General features: G+C 40.4%; 1 protein-coding gene across 2 annotated transcripts in view; it reads left to right on the forward strand.

Annotated features, from left to right (window-relative positions):
* Positions 1-15,120, forward strand: part of rab11fip5a (RAB11 family interacting protein 5a (class I)) — a 40,166-nt gene extending 25,046 nt beyond the window's left edge. The window contains exons 3-6 of one of the 2 annotated variants that reach the window (XM_047345255.1): positions 2,583-3,162; positions 7,445-9,913; positions 11,033-11,177; positions 12,020-15,120. In XM_047345255.1, coding sequence (XP_047201211.1) covers positions 2,583-3,162; positions 7,445-9,913; positions 11,033-11,177; positions 12,020-12,283 — 3,458 coding nt within the window. In that variant the 3' untranslated portion in view covers positions 12,284-15,120. The remainder of the gene's footprint in view (positions 1-2,582; positions 3,163-7,444; positions 9,914-11,032; positions 11,178-12,019) is intronic. The other variant, XM_047345256.1, reaches the window with a different exon arrangement.
* The last annotated feature ends 3,565 nt before the right edge of the window (positions 15,121-18,685 follow it).

Genomic DNA, 18,685 nt, shown 5'->3' on the forward strand with positions numbered 1-18,685 from the left:
TCAAAGACAATATGGAAAATTAAAAGAAAGGGAGACATAACTCAGTTAACTTTCTCCCAGCTTTTCTTGTGATTTGTTAGCATCATATAGAAGATTTTAAGCTGGTCAGTTAATGCCTATGCCTTCTTCAGATTAGCATCTCTAAAATCTGCTTCTATGGGGATTGTTATTGGACGCTGCAAAGAAAAACTGTGCTAATGTGAATAAATAAATGGTTTCAACATAAAATAAAGAAGTGCACATGGAAGGTATTATTAGATATTCACAAGTTACAATGTTTTGGCTGATTTGAGTTTTTTGTAAAAGCTTGCATCTACAAACAGGTTTTAGGTGATTTCTCTTCAAGATCTATAATGCAGGAGCTATAAGAAGAGCATTGAAAATATTTTTTGTCTAGCCTTACTGCAGTGAGTTGACATTTAAACTGATTTTAGAATCTTACATTAGTGATTAGTGCAGCTAGCATTAATTAAAACTGCAATCACCGTGTTTACCTTAACTTTGTGATTTCCAAAAGGCTTTTCCACATTCAGCATGTTCCACAGCAGAGATTGAAAACCAGAAGTGTAAAACAGAGCAACCTTGTTGTCAAATGACCATCCTTTCTGTTGTCTTTTGAAGGTCTTGCTCTCTGATGAGCTTCAGTGACCACCACTCATGTCTTGAGATGTTGTAGGAAATAGTATCTTTTGAAATGACCCCTTACACATCCTTGCTTCCTTTAACTTTGTGTTGATTGATCAGAAAAATATCTGATTTTGTTTTAGTGACAGATTCTGGTCAAAAGCTGATTTCTTTGTTCATTTTTAGGTATTATACTGTTTATGTAGGCTTGTCCTGAGTTAGCCAGTTAAAGAAATCGTCAGTGTTATCTCGAGAAGTATTTTGTATTTATGACTATACAGGTCCTTCTCAAAATATTAGCATATTGTGATAAAGTTCATTATTTTCCATAATGTCGTGATGAAAATTTAACATTCATATATTTTAGATTCATTGCACACTAACAGAAATATTTCAGGTCTTTCATTGTCTTAATACGGATGATTGTGGCATACAGCTCATGAAAACCCAAAATTCCTATCTCACAAAATTAGCATATTTCATCCGACCAATAAAAGAAAAGTGTTTTTAATACAAAAAACGTCAACCTTTAAATAATCATGTACAGTTATGCACTCAATACTTGGTCGGGAATCCTTTTGCAGAAATTACTGCTTCAATGCGGCGTGGCATGGAGGCAATCAGCCTGTGGCACTGCTGAGGTCTTATGGAGGCCCAGGATGCTTCGATAGCGGCCTTTAGCTCATCCAGAGTGTTGGGTCTTGAGTCTCTCAACGTTCTCTTCACAATATCCCACAGATTCTCTATGGGGTTCAGGTCAGGAGAGTTGGCAGGCCAATTGAGCACAGTGATACCATGGTCAGTAAACCATTTACCAGTGGTTTTGGCACTGTGAGCAGGTGCCAGGTCGTGCTGAAAAATGAAATCTTCATCTCCATAAAGCTTTTCAGCAGATGGAAGCATGAAGTGCTCCAAAATCTCCTGATAGCTAGCTGCATTGACCCTGCCCTTGATAAAACACAGTGGACCAACACCAGCAGCTGACACGGCACCCCAGACCATCACTGACTGTGGGTACTTGACACTGGACTTCTGGCATTTTGGCATTTCCTTCTCCCCAGTCTTCCTCCAGACTCTGGCACCTTGATTTCTGAATGACATGCAGAATTTGCTTTCATCCGAAAAAAGTACTTTGGACCACTGAGCAACAGTCCAGTGCTGCTTCTCTGTAGCCTAGGTCTGGGGAATGCGGCACCTGTAGCCCATTTCCTGCACACGCCTGTGCACGGTGGCTCTGGATGTTTCTACTCCAGACTCAGTCCACTGCTTCCGCAGGTCCCCCAAGGTCTGGAATCGGCCCTTCTCCACAATCTTCCTCAGGGTCCGGTCACCTCTTCTCGTTGTGCAGCGTTTTCTGCCACACTTTTTCCTTCCCACAGACTTCCCACTGAGGTGCCTTGATACAGCACTCTGGGAACAGCCTATTCATTCAGAAATGTATTTCTGTGTCTTACCCTCTTGCTTGAGGGTGTCAATAGTGGCCTTCTGGACAGCAGTCAGGTCGGCAGTCTTACCCATGATTGGGGTTTTGAGTGATGAACCAAGCTGGGAGTTTTAAAGGCCTCAGGAATCTTTTGCAGGTGTTTAGAGTTAACTCGTTGATTCAGATGATTAGGTTCATAGCTCGTTTAGAGACCCTTTTAATGATATGCTAATTTTGTGAGATAGGAATTTTGGGTTTTCATGAGCTGTATGCCAAAATCATCCGTATTAAGACAATAAAAGACCTGAAATATTTCAGTTAGTGTGCAATGAATCTAAAATATATGAATGTTAAATTTTCATCCTGACATTATGGAAAATAATGAACTTAATCACAATATGCTAATTTTTTGAGAAGGACCTGTAAAAATAGAAATTATTTTAGTAAAACAGTGAGATGGCTGACTGTCTGCATCCTTTTCTTCTGTGTCTCTCTTAAATTCTTTTTATTTCTACCTTTCGTCTCCTTGTTGCAGAACATACAGCAAATGTGTCGCCCAAGTCGTCCTCTCTCAAATGTGAGTTTGGTGATGAAGCTGGTGAAATCACTATTGCAGTGCCTCAGCCGACTGTTTGTGTTAACGGAAGCCAAGCATACAAAATCCAGGCCCAGGATCCAGGCTCAGGAAAATCGTCAGGTTCTTTAGGCCTGGGACTGTTGCAGAAGTCCATGCCCCACTCTGTTTCTCTACAGAACCTCAGCACGAGGCCCTTCACGGACCTACCTAAAGGCCTCATGGGAGACGGCCGTCGTTGGTCTTTTGACAGGGCTGGCGTGGAGGAGAAAGCTGCAATTGCAGCTTCCCTGGAGAGGAGCGGCCCCAAGCTGGGTGAAGACGAGGAGCGGCCAGAACAGGCATCACTGCCGAAAGCTTCTAAGGCGGAGTCGGAGAATCGGGTGAAAAAACAGAGGAAGAACTTGTTCTCACATGGGCGGAGTGAGTCTGCAGAAAAGGGTCAGAGTCAGTCCAAGGACGAGTCTGAACAAACCTCTTCTGCCACCGAGGAGAAACACAGGGCTTGGTTTGGATCAAAGGACTCACACAACAAACCCAGGTGAGATGCACAATGTTAACACATGACGTGTCAGAACCTCTTTAGCTACGAAATTAAACTGATGTTGAATTATAATTTTGATGATATAATTGATTTAAATTAAGGTCAGAACCTCTTTGCACCATTATCTGCAAATATATTCTCTCACGGATTACAAACAAAGATTTTTATGTGTAAGATCTTACACTTCCTATTAATTTTCATCAGATCAGGGTTGACACAATGGTTTAATTCACTGACAACTGAAATTTAAAACCACACAAGTTGTAAGCAAGTCTATATTATACATTAACATAGAAGAAGGAAAATAAATATTTAGTAGAGTTATTTCGAAGTTGGTTTTATCTATTTTTTGAATAAAAGATTATTTATTCTGCTGACCCGTATCTTAACCTCTGCTTTAATTTGAATTCTTTACTTCCAAACCTGCTAGAAGACCCACATAAACCTTCTCGTGTTTGTTTGCTTGTATTCTAAACAAGCTGATCAGTTCATTTGGTGTCCTTTAGACAGAGCACGACTTGTTTAACCTGTTTTCTGTGTCAGACTTAATGCCTGATCTGCTGAACACAGATATGTACATTTCTAACCCTTTCAAAGAATGCTAAACCTGTTCCCCAAACAACTGGAATAGTCTTTCAATGCCACTGTCATTTCAGGTTTTGCTATATTTAGTTTGTGCTTTCTTTACAGGTAGAGTGCCTTGCAGACGTGTTCATACTGCTGGAGCTTTTTCTTTCCGTTTTAAGTATTTTGCCGGGTGTTTTTGTGATAGACCAGCACAGAGTAGAGCGTCATTGTCAGGTGGAAGTAAAAGGATTCATGGTGTTCTAATTTTTTTACAAATCATAATCCGAAATGTGTGGCGTGCATTTGTATTTAGTTGCGTTTACTCTTACAAACCTAAATAAAATTCAGCATGAGCAGTCTCCTTCAACGCTCTCTTCCATGTAACATGGTGGCGGCACCATAATGCTGTGGGGATGCTTTTCTTCAGCAGTGACAGGAAAGCTGGTCAGAGTAGATTGAAAGATGGATAAAGCTAAATACATAGCAATCGTGGAAGAAAATGCACACCACACTTTTCAGATTTTTTATTTGTAGATTTTAAAGACCATGCAACCTTTTCCTTCTACTTCACAGTCATGTTTGTATTACTTGAAATCCCAATGACATACATTAGGTTGTGTGGTTCTAACAAGGCACTGCGTAATGACTCTAAAAGTGAAGAAACACCTGATGTCAAATACAAAATGAGTACACTGCATTGTTGTAGCTTACTTCCTGTGCACTAGTATTACAGATGCGCCTCCAGGTCTGAACACATCCCTACTGGTCCAAGTCTCTGGTTACAGCAGAAGTCTGCAATGCAGATGGAGGAGTGGAAGTGCTCTTAAAACATTAACGCTTTACTGGCCATAATTCTGCTCTGGAATAATGTCTGTTTCTTTGGAAACATGATCTGGAGAAATCACTGCTCTCTTTTTAGACTACTGATAGGCGTGGAGGTCGTTCATTTGTGTGTAAGCAGGCAGGAAAGCAGGAAGATGACCGTTTCCACCTGTCACGTGTACACACCCTTAAGTGATTAAATCGCTTTAATAGACAATAGTGCATATTTTTGAAGGATAGATGGTTTACATTTTTTTTGCAGAAATCTGAAAGTGTGGTTTGCATTTGTGTTTAGCCTCCCTGAGCCCTGTAAATCTTTTGGTGTGTCTTTACCAGCTTGTCACTTCTAGAGAGAAAAGAAGCATCCTCACAGCATGATGCTGCCATCACTGTGTTGCCGTAAGGATGGTGTGTTCAAGATAATGTGCAGTGTTATGTCTCCTCTGCACATAGCACTTTGTATGTTGTCAAATGCAGACAGAACAGTTTATTTATACAGAGATTGCTTCTGGAGACTGTTTGTTGCTCTGGATTTTATTTAGGGATATCAGAGTAAAGGGGGGTGAAAACATATGCATACTACACTGACGAAAGTTTGCATTTCCTTGCATTTCCCTCTTTACAATATGTCCTACTTTGTGTTAGTCTCTGACATAAATCCCAATGTAATACATTAGGGTTTGTGATTGTACCCCAACCAAAATGTAAAAAAATGCTTTAGGGATCAGTGGTTTAGGTTAGGTTTTTTTACATTCTCCACACAAAAACACAAATAAAATATTGAAGTCATAATCTCTTTCTGATTGTGGTGAAGTCAGCTAGTCTGGGCCATAGTACACACAGTACCCTTTTGCAAATGCTTTTAGATACTGATGTTGGCAGAGATATCACCAAGTAACCACAGCATCCGTCTGCACCTTCTTCTGCTGCAAAATATTACATCACAGGTCAAGAAAAACAGAGTTCAGTAAAAAGTTTAACATGAATGAGTTTGAGTCCAACAATTATGATGTAAGAATGCCTAATTTTCTAATGACATTTGCAAGTTTTATAATCTTTTTACTTCTGTGTTAAATAGCTGCATGAATTTATTTCTGTGAAAAAACGTTTATAAATCAACTTTACACATGACTGCTGAGCAACTAGCAACAGATGGCTAAAGATAATGGCTAACTGTATAGTCATGGATCATTTCTAGGTTAAATGGCCGTATTCTGACCTCAGGAGTGTATGACCAAAACAGAAGTAAAAGTAAAAGCAGTTTCAAAAATATTTTTTTAGATGATCTTAATGAAATAATTTTCCAGGAGTTTATTAAAATGTGATTTATTTATTTTTCCCTAAAGAAAAGTTGTACATTTTTCAAACAGCTCTACCTCCTATGTAAAAAATGTGTAAAGGCATACTATGCAGAATAGCGGCTTTTACTCCACTTTGCTCCCACCTGATGCTGCATTCAATGTACCAAAAACTCTGGTTGTATTTACACTGCAAATAAGAACACTGTTGGGACGTAATGATTACCGAGAGGATGAGTCACGATGTTCCTGTGATGCAGAAATTCTTTTATCATTAGGGCCTTTTTTGTTTGCCGTATTAAACAAGGTATTCCACATCCATTGAGCTTTTTTTATATTTTATCCCGTTACAACAGACTTTAGTGTATGCCATTGGGATTTTGTGTGACATGAAATACAAATACATAGTTTTGAAAATGTGACAACTTAAATATTGTCCTGTCTTAAATATAGTATTTAGCCCCCCTGAGTCAATACTTTGCAAACCCACCTTTCAGTGAGTCCTAATTTAATATATCAGCATATGTCCAGTATTGGTTGCATGCAGCGCAGGATTAGGGCTTTTTACCTGAGCAGAGAAGAAATGTCAGTGGTGTGCTAGCTCTTTCACAGAGTCAAAATGGTGCAAAAATAAATATAATATTGGTAAATATCGGTTATTGGGCATAACAGCGAAATTAATCATGTATATTAATATCATATACTGTAAATGGATGGATCATGTTGACCCAGATTTTTATATCGATGCATTCCTAACTCAAACTCAGTCAGATTGGATGTAGAGCATCTGGAACGACAATTGGCTGCCACAGATTCTCAATTGGATTTGAGTTGAAACTTTGACTGGGCCTCTTGGCTGCGTTTTCTATTAATGCTCTCCATACCCAGACGGCCACGTCTTGTAAGATTTGCACTTGTGCCATCGTCTTTCCATTTTCAAATGATGGATTAACCAGAAGGTCAAAGCTTTGGACAGTGATTTATAACATAACCATGCTTTTCCACAGAACAGCTGGATTTATACTAAGAACAAATGACACATAGATGGACTCTATTTATGCTCTGGGTGATTTCTTTGTTTAGTGGTATCAGAAGACAGGACACAGAATATAAATGCCTGTCCATTTTTTTCAGATTTAATTTGTAAAACATTTTTGAAAACAATGTGTCCCTTTCATTCCACTTCACAACTATGTGGTATATTGTATTAGCCCTCCTGATAAAATACCAACAGTTTACATAGTAAACTGAGTTTTTATTGTCTTTAGATGTGGCTCTGTGACAGCATTCTTTAATGAAATTAAATAAAAACTAGTCGGTCGCGCAACAAACCAATAACTTTAGGGTAAACGATTAAATAATTTATATACTTATATAGCTTATATACTATAATCCACAAATAAGCATCTTCATAAACCCTAAAATTTCAACAGTGGTGTATTTTGATTGGAAATTCTAGTTCAAGCCATGGGAATAGAGTGCATAGTATGTCTTTTAAATGTGATTTGAGCCAAATGCTTTTTGCAAGCTTACGTTGAGCAATGTGAACAAGCCGAACTAATTGAGAGGACTATGTGTCCTTCTTTTCACAGCCTGGTGGTCTACCCTAAATTAGAGCTGAGCACTGACCCCCACCCACCACCTCTTCCACTTAGTCACCCCCCCTTGGGTGTCCCTGTTGATCCAACCTCTTTGGTTTCCACACTGCACCACACTAACCCCTTTTGCCGCTCACAGACTACACCACATCCTGTATCCCAGTGCAACCCTTTCTACTCCCTCCTACAGCACAACCCCTTCTTTACAGATATGTTAACTAATCAGCCACTAAAGTCTGCGCTGCCTCCTTTGCCTTATCTTTCCAGCTCCCGGCCCCCGATAACTGATCTTTTTCCACAGTCAAGTAATCCTAACCTGACCCAAGATAACCCAGCAGTAGAGGACACCGTCACTGGCACTGACACCAAAGGCGATCTTGGGAAAAGACCTCTCCCACCAGTTCCCAAGGAGATAAAGGAACCATCCAAGAATCATTCAAAGCCCTTTGTGTCTGCTGAAGAGCTTGGACTGGACCCAGAGTGGGATGAATCCTTTGAAGTATTTGCAGCAGGCAGGCTGCAGTCTCCCGAGGATCTCGCCATGGAAGGCAAAACGCAGCTAAATACAGTCAGTGACCATCCACTGGAACACAACCGTAATAAAGGTGAATTACAACCAGTCCCAGATGCTGATGAGCACAGAAATGTTGATGACGCTCTATATAACCAGCCTGGGGGCAGACTTTTATCCGCAGCACTTTCATTTCCTGGCCAGATGAAGAACAATAACACGCTTCACATCGACACTTTCCCACAATTCCTTGAAACGATCCCAGAACATAGAAGCTTTGACAGTGATGACTCAAACACTCCCACTAACTCTCCTGAACTGTGTGATTTCAATGTAACTCAACCAAACAGCAACACTACTAACGATTTCACTGACACTAACATTAATGCAGCGCCCTTTCACATCTCACCTGCACAAATCAACAACAACAGCAGCTCTCCAGACCCCAGCTCCTCGGGTCTTGGCAGTTCGACTGAAGATGATGGCCTCTCCTGTTTTTCATCTCAGTCTGAGAAATTCTCCGCGTTGTCCTCCGAGGAATCTGAAAGCGTCGTCCTCCGCTTCAACAATTCGTCTGACTCCGCTGTGGTAAAAAACGGAAAAACCTCTGAGTCTGGAGACAGCATCGCTGACAAGTCAGCTGACCTGTCTTTATTTGTTGATGCCCATCAAACTGTCATTCAGCCAGAGGACAGTTATGGCGAAAAGGTTGGTTGGAGCTTTTTCGCTGAGTCGCTTCAGATTCTGCCACTTACTCTAATGCCATCGGAAACGGAAAAAGGAAGTGAACGTGGAGATACTCAATCACTTAAAACTTCCAATGTGAACCCTGATCTGTTGTCAACACTACAACCAACATCCATTTTGTCTCAGCAATCAAACAACTGTAAAGATTTCACTGTAGATCCATTTGGTGATTTCAACACTTATTTTAAGAATAGGGCTGCAGAAGAAGTGGTTCCTGGGTTTCCAGATGAGGAATTCTCTTCCACACTACCATCAGTACACATCACAACCTCATCCCCTGAAGTTAAGCAGAATTTGTTGGATCTGTCCAATGAGAAGAATGGTTCCAAGGAGCAGGAAGCTCACCCAGACAAACATGTGGGATTTGGGATTTTTGATGATTCCTTCAATTTAAGTCGCATTACAAGCAGTCCTAACCAAGACTTTGACTGCACTTTGTTGCATGCACAGACCTCTGATCAGAGTAGCAACAGCTTACTCCATAGCCTTTATGTCAGCGCTGACTCGCAGGATTACCTAACCTGTGATTCTCGCATGTTCTCCAAAGAGTCCAGCATCTCAGAGCTGAACCAAACACTATACTCTGCTAACTCAACTCTCTGTGGTGAAATGAGCAACGTTCAGGCCGTCCCTGGTGATCTTCTGTGGATGGATCATACAAATCTAGTCCAGTCATCAAACTTTGAGATCAACCAGAATGGAAAATGTAAAGAATCCCTCAATGGGGATCAAGGCAGTGTGGTAAATCTTGAGACAAGCCTCCCAGTGGGGGATGGATTACAAGTTCTGCCTGCCCCTCTGCTGGGCATGAGCTGTAATCCAAAGATCCTCGGTGAAGTAGCGGAGGGAAATCCGCATGACGTCGTCTTGAAATGTCCACAGGAACAGCATGCTACACTACAGCGCTCCCATTCTGAGGGGACGCTAACACCTGGCTTTGACCAACTCCTCCTACCCTCTTTTGGGAGTGATCCCTGCACAATACAGGAATCCTCCTTAGCTCAGCTAGGACCTGACTTCCCCTTCCCTAACTCCTTTGCTCCTTCTCTAACTCCTGAAAGCAGTAGCTCCCATGTACCGCTCTCCACCCTCTCTCCCCATGCTAGCATTTCAGCGACAGTGCCACCCAGCTCAGGGCACAGTGCCGCATCAAAGCCAGAGCCTGACGTGACCGCGCAGCAGCAAGCGGCCAATCAGCTGAGCAGGTGAGGTTGCACATGCTCAGGGAAAAGGTGGAGAGAAATTTCTACCCTGTTTTCTTGAGCCTCCTCCTGCCGCACTACTTCTGCCTGCTTCTCTTCTATGTTGACTCTTGGGGGGTCTTCTTGTGTGTGGTGTGATCTTCTGTGTTCCATCACTTTGTTGAAATGCGCACACATACAGTGGTGTTAACAGGACTCTTCTGCAGGTTCCTTTTGTGTCCTGTGGAAACAGGAGAGGGGAAACTAAAGCCTCAGGCCAATTAGCAGTTATTATTTTACCTTCATCCTTACCATTCTAGTTCTCAGTTCCCACACACACACACACACACACACACTGAACCCCCTCTCCGCAGGGACAGCCAGTGTTCTCACACAGCCACACTGTTATGCCAATACATCAACCAGAAACCAAACTTTTTACATGAGGAAAAAGGTGTTGTTTTGTCATTTCCTTTTCACCTTGGGGTAATAACGCACTTAACACAATTCTTCATGCTTGATTACACCTATGCATGCAATTACGTCCTTCATGATTAATTTTCACCACTTTCCTAGTAGATTTTTACTTGTTTACCCTATTTTGATCTTTATCATGTTATTTTGGATTTATCCTGGTTCCTTAATGTCTGGTGTCATATTGGAGGTCAACAAAAAAATCTACTGTGCATAAATAATGACTAATCTACTATTAATTGTACTGAAGACACTCGGCTATAGACTCTTTACTGTAATCCACTGCATGTAGGTCATTGACACAGGAAATTGTCTTCCTGTGCTTTATAAGGACATTGTCTCATGTTTCTTTATGCTGTCATATTGGAGAGCTGGTATGTGGTTGTTGTGCTGAAAAAGGAAGCCACTGTTTTCAAACATAGCCATTGTTTCCAGAGGAAAACATTGTTGTAAAGGAAGCTGTGTGTGTGTTCTGGGTAATTTCACAATAAAAACTTTATTTTTTTTTACCCATTATGACAAATTTCAAAATATCAGAGACCTCCACTATGACCACCAGGGTGGTAGTTGATAGCTCGTCAGGTGGTAGGTGGGGAGTCAAATCAGTGTTAGAACCAACTGTATGGCTCACTGTGTGCACTATTGTATATGTCTTGTTGTCCGGTGAAGCCCCCACCCAGTGAAGCCACTGACAACTGCCATGCTAGCTGAGGAGAAGAGGTCAGTGCTGGCCACCCGCCTGGAGAAGCTCAAGTCCACCATCCATCCGGGGAGAAGCAGCCAGATCACGGAGCAGGTGGCAGACAGACGGAAGGTAAAAAAAAAAAAAACCCTAACCCAGTGACTTGATGATCTTGCAATTTTGGAGTTGTTTCTTTCGTTTACTGCTGCTAACAATTGATACCAGGCTTTGGAAAAGTATTTACACCCTCTGACATTCTGTCACATTAAAACTGCAAATCTGAACATATTTTATGTGATAGGCCGACTGAAGGTTGCACATTAAGACGGCGTATTAGGGCCAAGCTAAGAGAAGTTTTTTCTTTGGAATTCACGAGAAAAAAGTTGGAATTTTTATAAGAACTCTTCCAAAAAAGCACAGTGTGCCGTGCGTTAAAAAGAGAAATGTTGAGCATCTTGTTAAAGTTGAAGTTATACTTTATAATATATGCTTACGACGGAGTATTAGGGCCAATTGAGTGGGTAAAATAGGTACTTAGGTTTTCTTTTTTTTTTAAAGAAATAAAAACATTTTTCTTTGCAAAATAGCTCAACCTCTGTAGGATTGCCACAAGTCTTGCCCCAGGTTCTCAATCAGATTTAGGTCTGAACTTTGACCGGACCATTCAGACTCATCACTATGCTTTAATCTAAACTGTTCCTTTGTAGCTCTGGCTGTGACAAAATGGGAAAAGGTTTAAGGGTTGCGAATACTTTTGCATTTCTACTTCTGATAAGGTTTCCTTAATTCATTTGTTGAGCCATGTGATAATAAATAACTTTTTAGTTCCTTGTTTTATCTTAAAAAACTTTAAACTTTTGCCTCAGTGCCTCAGTTATTGTGGTACAAAAAGAAAATACTTCAGGTTTAAAAACTGATAGCACTACATTTTACAGTTTTTCTCCCTAACCCTTGGTGTCTCTGTCTGCCCTCAGTCTCTGACAGAAGGAGCCGGCTCGTACTACCACCTGACTCACAGCGAACTGGTCGCCCTGCTAGTTCAACGCGAGGCTGAGCTGGAGAGGCAAAACGCTGAGTTGGAGCGTCAGAAACTCTTGCTGGCCAAGCGGGAGCTGGAGCTGAAGAAGCTGAAGCCGCAGGTCCGGGACCTGGAGGACTACATCGACACGCTGCTGGTCCGCATCATGGAGCAGAAGCCTACGCTGCTGCAAGTGCGCGCAAATTCAAAGTTCAAATGAAGTAAAAAAAAAAAAAAAAAGTTCAAAAAAACAAGGGACTGGCCTTTTAGTTTGTGTTCACTGAAAACCTTCACAACAGCTCTTTAGTCTCACTGCTACGCTGTCCTTTTTGATACAGATATTTAGGCACCGAGAGGTGTCAAGGTGATGTTTTCCAGCTAGCATGCTTCCCCATTCTGAAACACATCCTCAACAGCAGGTTTGTTTCCAGTGGTTCTGAATGTAGCAAGTCCTCAGGTTGTCTTCAGGTTCAAAGAGCCAGGTGGAGGGTTCCAAACCCAGATGCTTCCAATTTAGCATCCTGATCTGAATCATTCTTTTCACAGCACCTATCACCTCTGTCTCCGTGTCAGAGGTGCTTGATTTTGTCCAGTTAACTACAAGCTGTCAGATCAGTGCCAGGCATTTTCATGGCTCTCAGACCGATCTCCTCGTTTAAAGGCAGAAGATATCTGTTCCCTCGTGTGCCTAGAAATTGCTTGCAAATTTCTTGATGATGTTTCTACACTTATGTTGAAACTGGAAGGTATTATGTTTCTCATACAGGACGCCAAAGAATTAAGCAACTCTGACATTTCAGACACAGGAATCAGCAGCTTCTATTTTTACTTTTTAGCTCATAAATCGACTGTTTATCCAAACTTTCTATAAAAGGTTGGGATGCACTAAAAGGGAATCCCCACCTTCAACTACCACACTGCACAGCAGTAAATTGTAACTAACAGATAAAGGCAGCATAGTGTGGCAGTGAATTCAACGTCCCTGCAAGTTGAGTCTTGACCAAGAAATATGTCAACTACAGGCAAGAATGGAAGGAAAAGAAGGAAATCAGCCTACGATCTTCTCAGATTCTGCGCTTTACAGAAGGATTCATGAGCCTTAGACCTTTGACACGTTACAGCTACAAACTCCAGAGTTTTTTATGGGGACTGTATGTGATTGACCAACACAAAATAGAGCATGATTTTGAGGTGAAAGGAAAATTATATTTTAAAAATCTGAAAAGTGTGGCAAGCATTTCTAAATCCAGTGCAACCAATTGCCTTCAGAAATCATAATTTGATCTGGATTTCATTTGGGCCATTCCAACAGATGGATGTGCTTTTATCTATACTGTTCCATTGTAGCTCTGGCTGTTTGTTTAGGGTGTTTGTCCTTCTGGAAGGGGAACCTCCAACCCAGTCTCAAGGCTTTTGTTGCTGCCTCTGTCAGGATTGTTCCAGATTTAGCTCCATCCAAATGTACCCCCTCCCTTTTCCATTGTTCCTGCTGAAGAAAAGCATCCCCACAGCATGATGCTGCCACCACCATATTTCTCTTGACATAATGTGTTCAAGATTATGTGTAGTGTTAGTTTTCTGGCTCACATTTCTGGCTCTCTGTTGGTCTGTCACATTAAATCACCCCTTTGAAGCTTGTAGTTGAAATGTGACAAAATGCGGGACCGTTCTAAGAGGGAACACTTTGCCAAGGCCCTGAATGTTCAAGACATTTTCAGAATTCACATTGAATAAGTTCATCAGCTTTGGTTCGTTTCTTTTATATGGCTTCCTCAGTTTTTCTTAATGCTGTGTAACATTCTGCAGACGTTCCTGGTTAGTGCTGAGGGCCATGACTAGTTTTTTTTTTTTCTTACCGACTGCAAACCAAACGAGAGGGGTTTGCATTTGACCCTTTCACATGCACATTACTGCGAACAGATCTGAATGTTCAAAAGTGTTCTTAAGCCAACATGTGAATAGTTTCATTTCAACACAGGATAAGTGCTGTTTATCTTTAGATCGCTTCTGCTATAAGCTAACTGATCCTCGGTGTTATCAGGTGGAGACGGTTGGAAACCTCTTTCCCCACACGCGTGCGTTACTGACACAGACTGCAGCATATCAAGGTGAATGCCTCTGACATGCCGTTGCTTGACTTCCTGCTCTCAGTGTCTGTGTGGCACATCCACTTCTGCCCCAGCATGGGTAGTGCTGTCAGGTGTCACAAAGGGGCCGCATTTTTTAGCACATATGCGTATTAAAATTCCAAATGCTGCCTTATTTTTTATTATTTTTAGGGGGGTTGTTTTCTTTGATATTCATTAGTATAGCACTTTGATTTGATTTTTTTTGGGGGGGTCGCTTTGGGCGGATTTGAAAACAAAGCCATCTGCTAGCTGAGAGCTATTGTTTTTGAATGTATTATTATGCTTTATATTGTTTAGATCACTGCACATAAAATCAATTGTATGCATACAAATAGGAAATGAGTAATAACAGTGATTTACTGTGAAATGCCAAAAAAGGAAACAAAAAAAAATTAACACACAGCCTTGAAACTTAATCTATAGAGCTGATTGATACACCATAAAGTATTCTGATATGATGCCACCTTAAACAGCATTCGTGGATGTTCTTGCACTACTTAATTGTCAGAAGAATAACTCTGCTGTACCTGTCTTTGTGATATCGGTATAGTTAGATCGACTTCACGCCATATTGCACTTTCTAATCGCTCTGTGGTTAAGCACTAGGCCTTTTCTTCCACACCTTGATGATGATTTGCCAGTGAGCTTCAAGCATCAAACATTAAAAATAACACATATGTTGTCACATCCATTGAGCTGGGTGATCGCAATATGAAGAGTGCAGATGACTGTAGAAATTCTCTTTCATGTCTTCCATTTGGCAAGGTTTTCATTTACCGTTGAATCGACTGTGTTTTGTCCTTGAGTGTGAAGCTGATGGAATGTGCTCAGTGGGGTATGTAAGACTGGAACGTTTACAATCCGTGATGCAATTCTGTTTCACAAATTTTGTATATTTAATAAAGAGTATTTTGTGTTTCCTGCTCAATGTATTCTTTGTTGTCATTTCCTTTAGATTAAGATGGAGTTTGGAGTATTTCTTGCTCCACACATGACCAGTTAGGGCCATAAGATTATAATAAATCATTTTGAAGCTTTTTCCACCTTTCATGTGACATATATCCTAAACTGGAAAAACAAATCTATTAGGTGGGAAAAATTGTGTAATAACCATTTTGTACACAATATAAACATTTATTCTTCTTGGGTAAAAATCTTACATCAGTTATAGTGAATCTGATTAACCTGAAGCAAAGTTCACCTTTTCCCAGTAGGATTTTCCTGACTTTTATACATTTATATTCTTTATCTAAAGCCACATTTTTCCCAGAGGTCATAAAGGATCTAAATGACTTAGAGAGGTACCAAAAACAAAAATATTCGCAGCATTAAATATGCCATTGCACAGTAAAGGAAATTTTGAAGAAGAGTGACAACACAAAAACTGGACTGTCTCTAAAATCGAAAAACAGGAGACAAAAATTGGTCAAGGAGGCTGCAAAGTGGCAGCCAGCGAGACTGAAGGAGTTTCGGCCCAGCTCTGGTTGTGTTCTTCATGTGGCAATAATAATCTGTATTTTTCATATGTCTTGATAAAGGAATGAGGTTTGCAGGGTCCTGCCCAGGTAAAGTCTTCTAAAAGCATTAAAAACATTTGGAATATGAATTATGGTCTGATGAAACCAAACTTGCATTTTTGGACCCAAAAGCAACATCGCCAAAAGCGGCCTATGTACAGTGAAATGTGGTAGTAGCATCATGATCCGTCTGGAGCTGCTTATTAAATAGAACTGGGGTTGCTGTAAAGGTAGATGAAATCTGAACAGTTTCAAATACTGGCTAGTTTTCAGCTAAAACCTGTTGGTGTCTTCCAGAAAGGTGAAGATGACGAGGGACGTCATTTTTCAGCATCACAGCGAGTCCAAACATAGTTTCAAACCAAAAACAGAATGAGTTCATGCAAGGAAATTTGAAGTTTTGGAATTGCAAAAGTCCATGCCTTAATCTGACAGGAAGTCTCTGGACACAGATGACAGATAAGAGATGTCCTCAGAATCTGACAGGATTAGAGAACATTTGCGAAGCAGAGTCGTCGAATATTACCCAGTCATGACACGGCCTTCAGATGATTTCCCATTTGAAAAGATGTAATGCTGTTTATGAATCATATAGAGCTCTCACAAACAATTAGTTTAAGCCTGTGCACACTTATGAAGTTACTGTTTTTTTCTACCCAAACATTTTTTGTTTTTTTTCAGTTGAGACACATCCCATCAAATGTCGCACTCAATATATTTGTGATGTTTTCTCATGGTCTCAAAAGAGGCAAAACCTCCACAAGGGGGCTACATTTCCTCTTTAACTTCAGACATTGTTCCTGCCTATCATTCCAGTCCGTCATCAGATCTGCTCCTTTTTATCTCACTGACGTATAACCTGGTTAGTAATTATGACAAGCAGCTCTGTACATAGCATCTAATGAGCTACAACAACATTTAATTTCCCTTTGGGATTAATAAAGTATTTTTGAATTGATTTGGATTTGAATCTCTGTAATGGTGTGATGAAACCAAACTCCCATTATAATCAGTTTAGCTCTAAACCAAAGCATTATACTGATGTGTGTGTATATGAACTTAAGGAAACAGTGAAGAATTCACCCGTCATCATGTGTTTTATTGGTGGTTGCAAAGCTTTTGATCAAGTGAATCACAAAGTTTTTTAAATTAAAGCGACGGGGAGTTTCTGCGTATATTGTGAGGGTTCTCTTTACTCAACAGAAGATGCAAGTTAAATGGGGAAGCAGTTAAAATACCCTTTATTGCTGATCAAGTGAATGAATGATGTTAATAGACCACGTTGATAGCTCTATGCTTAAATTTGTTTAAAGCATACTGCACATCGCTCTGTACTGAGGCGACGGTGGCTCAGGTGTTAGGGCTTCGTCTTGGTGGGTTCCCGTTTTGAAACCCCGCTCCATTTTTCTCAGTCGTTGTGTCCTTGGGCAAGACACTTTACCCGTTGATGGTGGTCAGAGGGCCACTAACCCAACGCTCTTTGCATACATGTAATATTTTAGCTCATGCTGACACCAGCTAGCTGCTTCCAACTGTGAGAGACCCACTGTTTACATCTTTGCAGAAGTTTTGTCTTGTGAAGCGAGGTTTAATTTTACTTTGCATGTTAATCTATATAAAAGTGTTTGTTTTATGACTTTGAACGCAACCATGGCACACTTTATCAGGTGTATTTGCCTTTTATTGTACATTTAATGACAATGTAAAGCTACAAAATGCTCGATAATGTTAATGTTTTAAAGGCAGGACTGTGATGCAGTTTTCGAGCTTGCCACTAGGGGCGCGGCCGGTTTGTTAGTATAAACAAAAAATAGATGTGAACAAAAAAGTGAGAATCATCAGAAGCCGAGTTTGTTGTTTTGGACATTTTCTGTTAGCTCTTTTTCCTTAATCAGAGATTTGGCTAACGAAGACAGGTTTTTACCCTGAGTTTGTGATTTTTATTATATTTATTTGCCTTTTTCTTACTTGATCTTCACATTATAAGTGATTGAAACACATGACTGGAGTAATGATAAAACGGTATGATTAATGTTTTTTTTTTACAAATTATAGTATAGGCAACAAATAAAGACATTTGAGCCTATTAGTTAGGCCTATAATACAGCTTGTGGCCGTAATATTCTTTGTAATCTACTGATATGAGAAATTGGGACTACATTGAAATTATAATTAGTGGTTTTATTTGAGCATTTGGTTTTGTAGAACCACAAACACCTGTACCTGGTACCTCTGTCTGTTTATTAAAGAAACTGGTAAAGCATCACCTGGCCTAATCATTGACTTGGGAGTCATACATGCATTTAAGTCAAGTCACATCAAGTTTATTTATATAGCACTTTTCAGCAACAAGGCACTCAAGGTGCTGTACATAAGGAAAAACATTTCAATGATACAGAAAATCAAACAATAGAGGCAATAAAAAAAAAAAGAGAGAATAGAATGATGGATAACAGAATGAAAGGAAAATTGGACTGAAAACTGAACTAATAATGTTTAGATGGCACAGTCAAAGGCCACTTTAAACAAATAAGATTTTAATTTTGATTTAAAGCAACTTAGAGTTTCAGCACTTTTACAGTTTTCTGGGAGTTTATTCCAGATTAGTGGAGCATAAGAACTAAAAGCTGCTTCTCCATGTTTGGTTCTGGTTCTGGGTATGCAGAGTAGATTTGAGCCAGAAGACCTGAGAGGTCTGGGTGGTTGATACACTGACAACAAGTCTGTAATGTATTTTGGTGCTAAGCCATTCAGTGATTTATAGACTAACAGAAGTATTTTAAAGTCTATTATCTGAGCTACAGGGAGCCAGTGTAGGGACTTTAGAACCGGGGTGATGTGCTCCACTTTCTTAGTTCTAGTGAGGATGCGGGCAGCAGCGTTCTGGATCAACTGCAGCTGTCTGATCGACTTTTTAAGCAGTGCACACTCTGCGATCACCACCATAGTAAACTGGTCATTAATCTTAGGAATTAT

Source organism: Girardinichthys multiradiatus, chromosome 19, assembly GCF_021462225.1.
Source record: "Girardinichthys multiradiatus isolate DD_20200921_A chromosome 19, DD_fGirMul_XY1, whole genome shotgun sequence".
Taxonomy (NCBI): Eukaryota; Metazoa; Chordata; class Actinopteri; order Cyprinodontiformes; family Goodeidae; genus Girardinichthys; species Girardinichthys multiradiatus.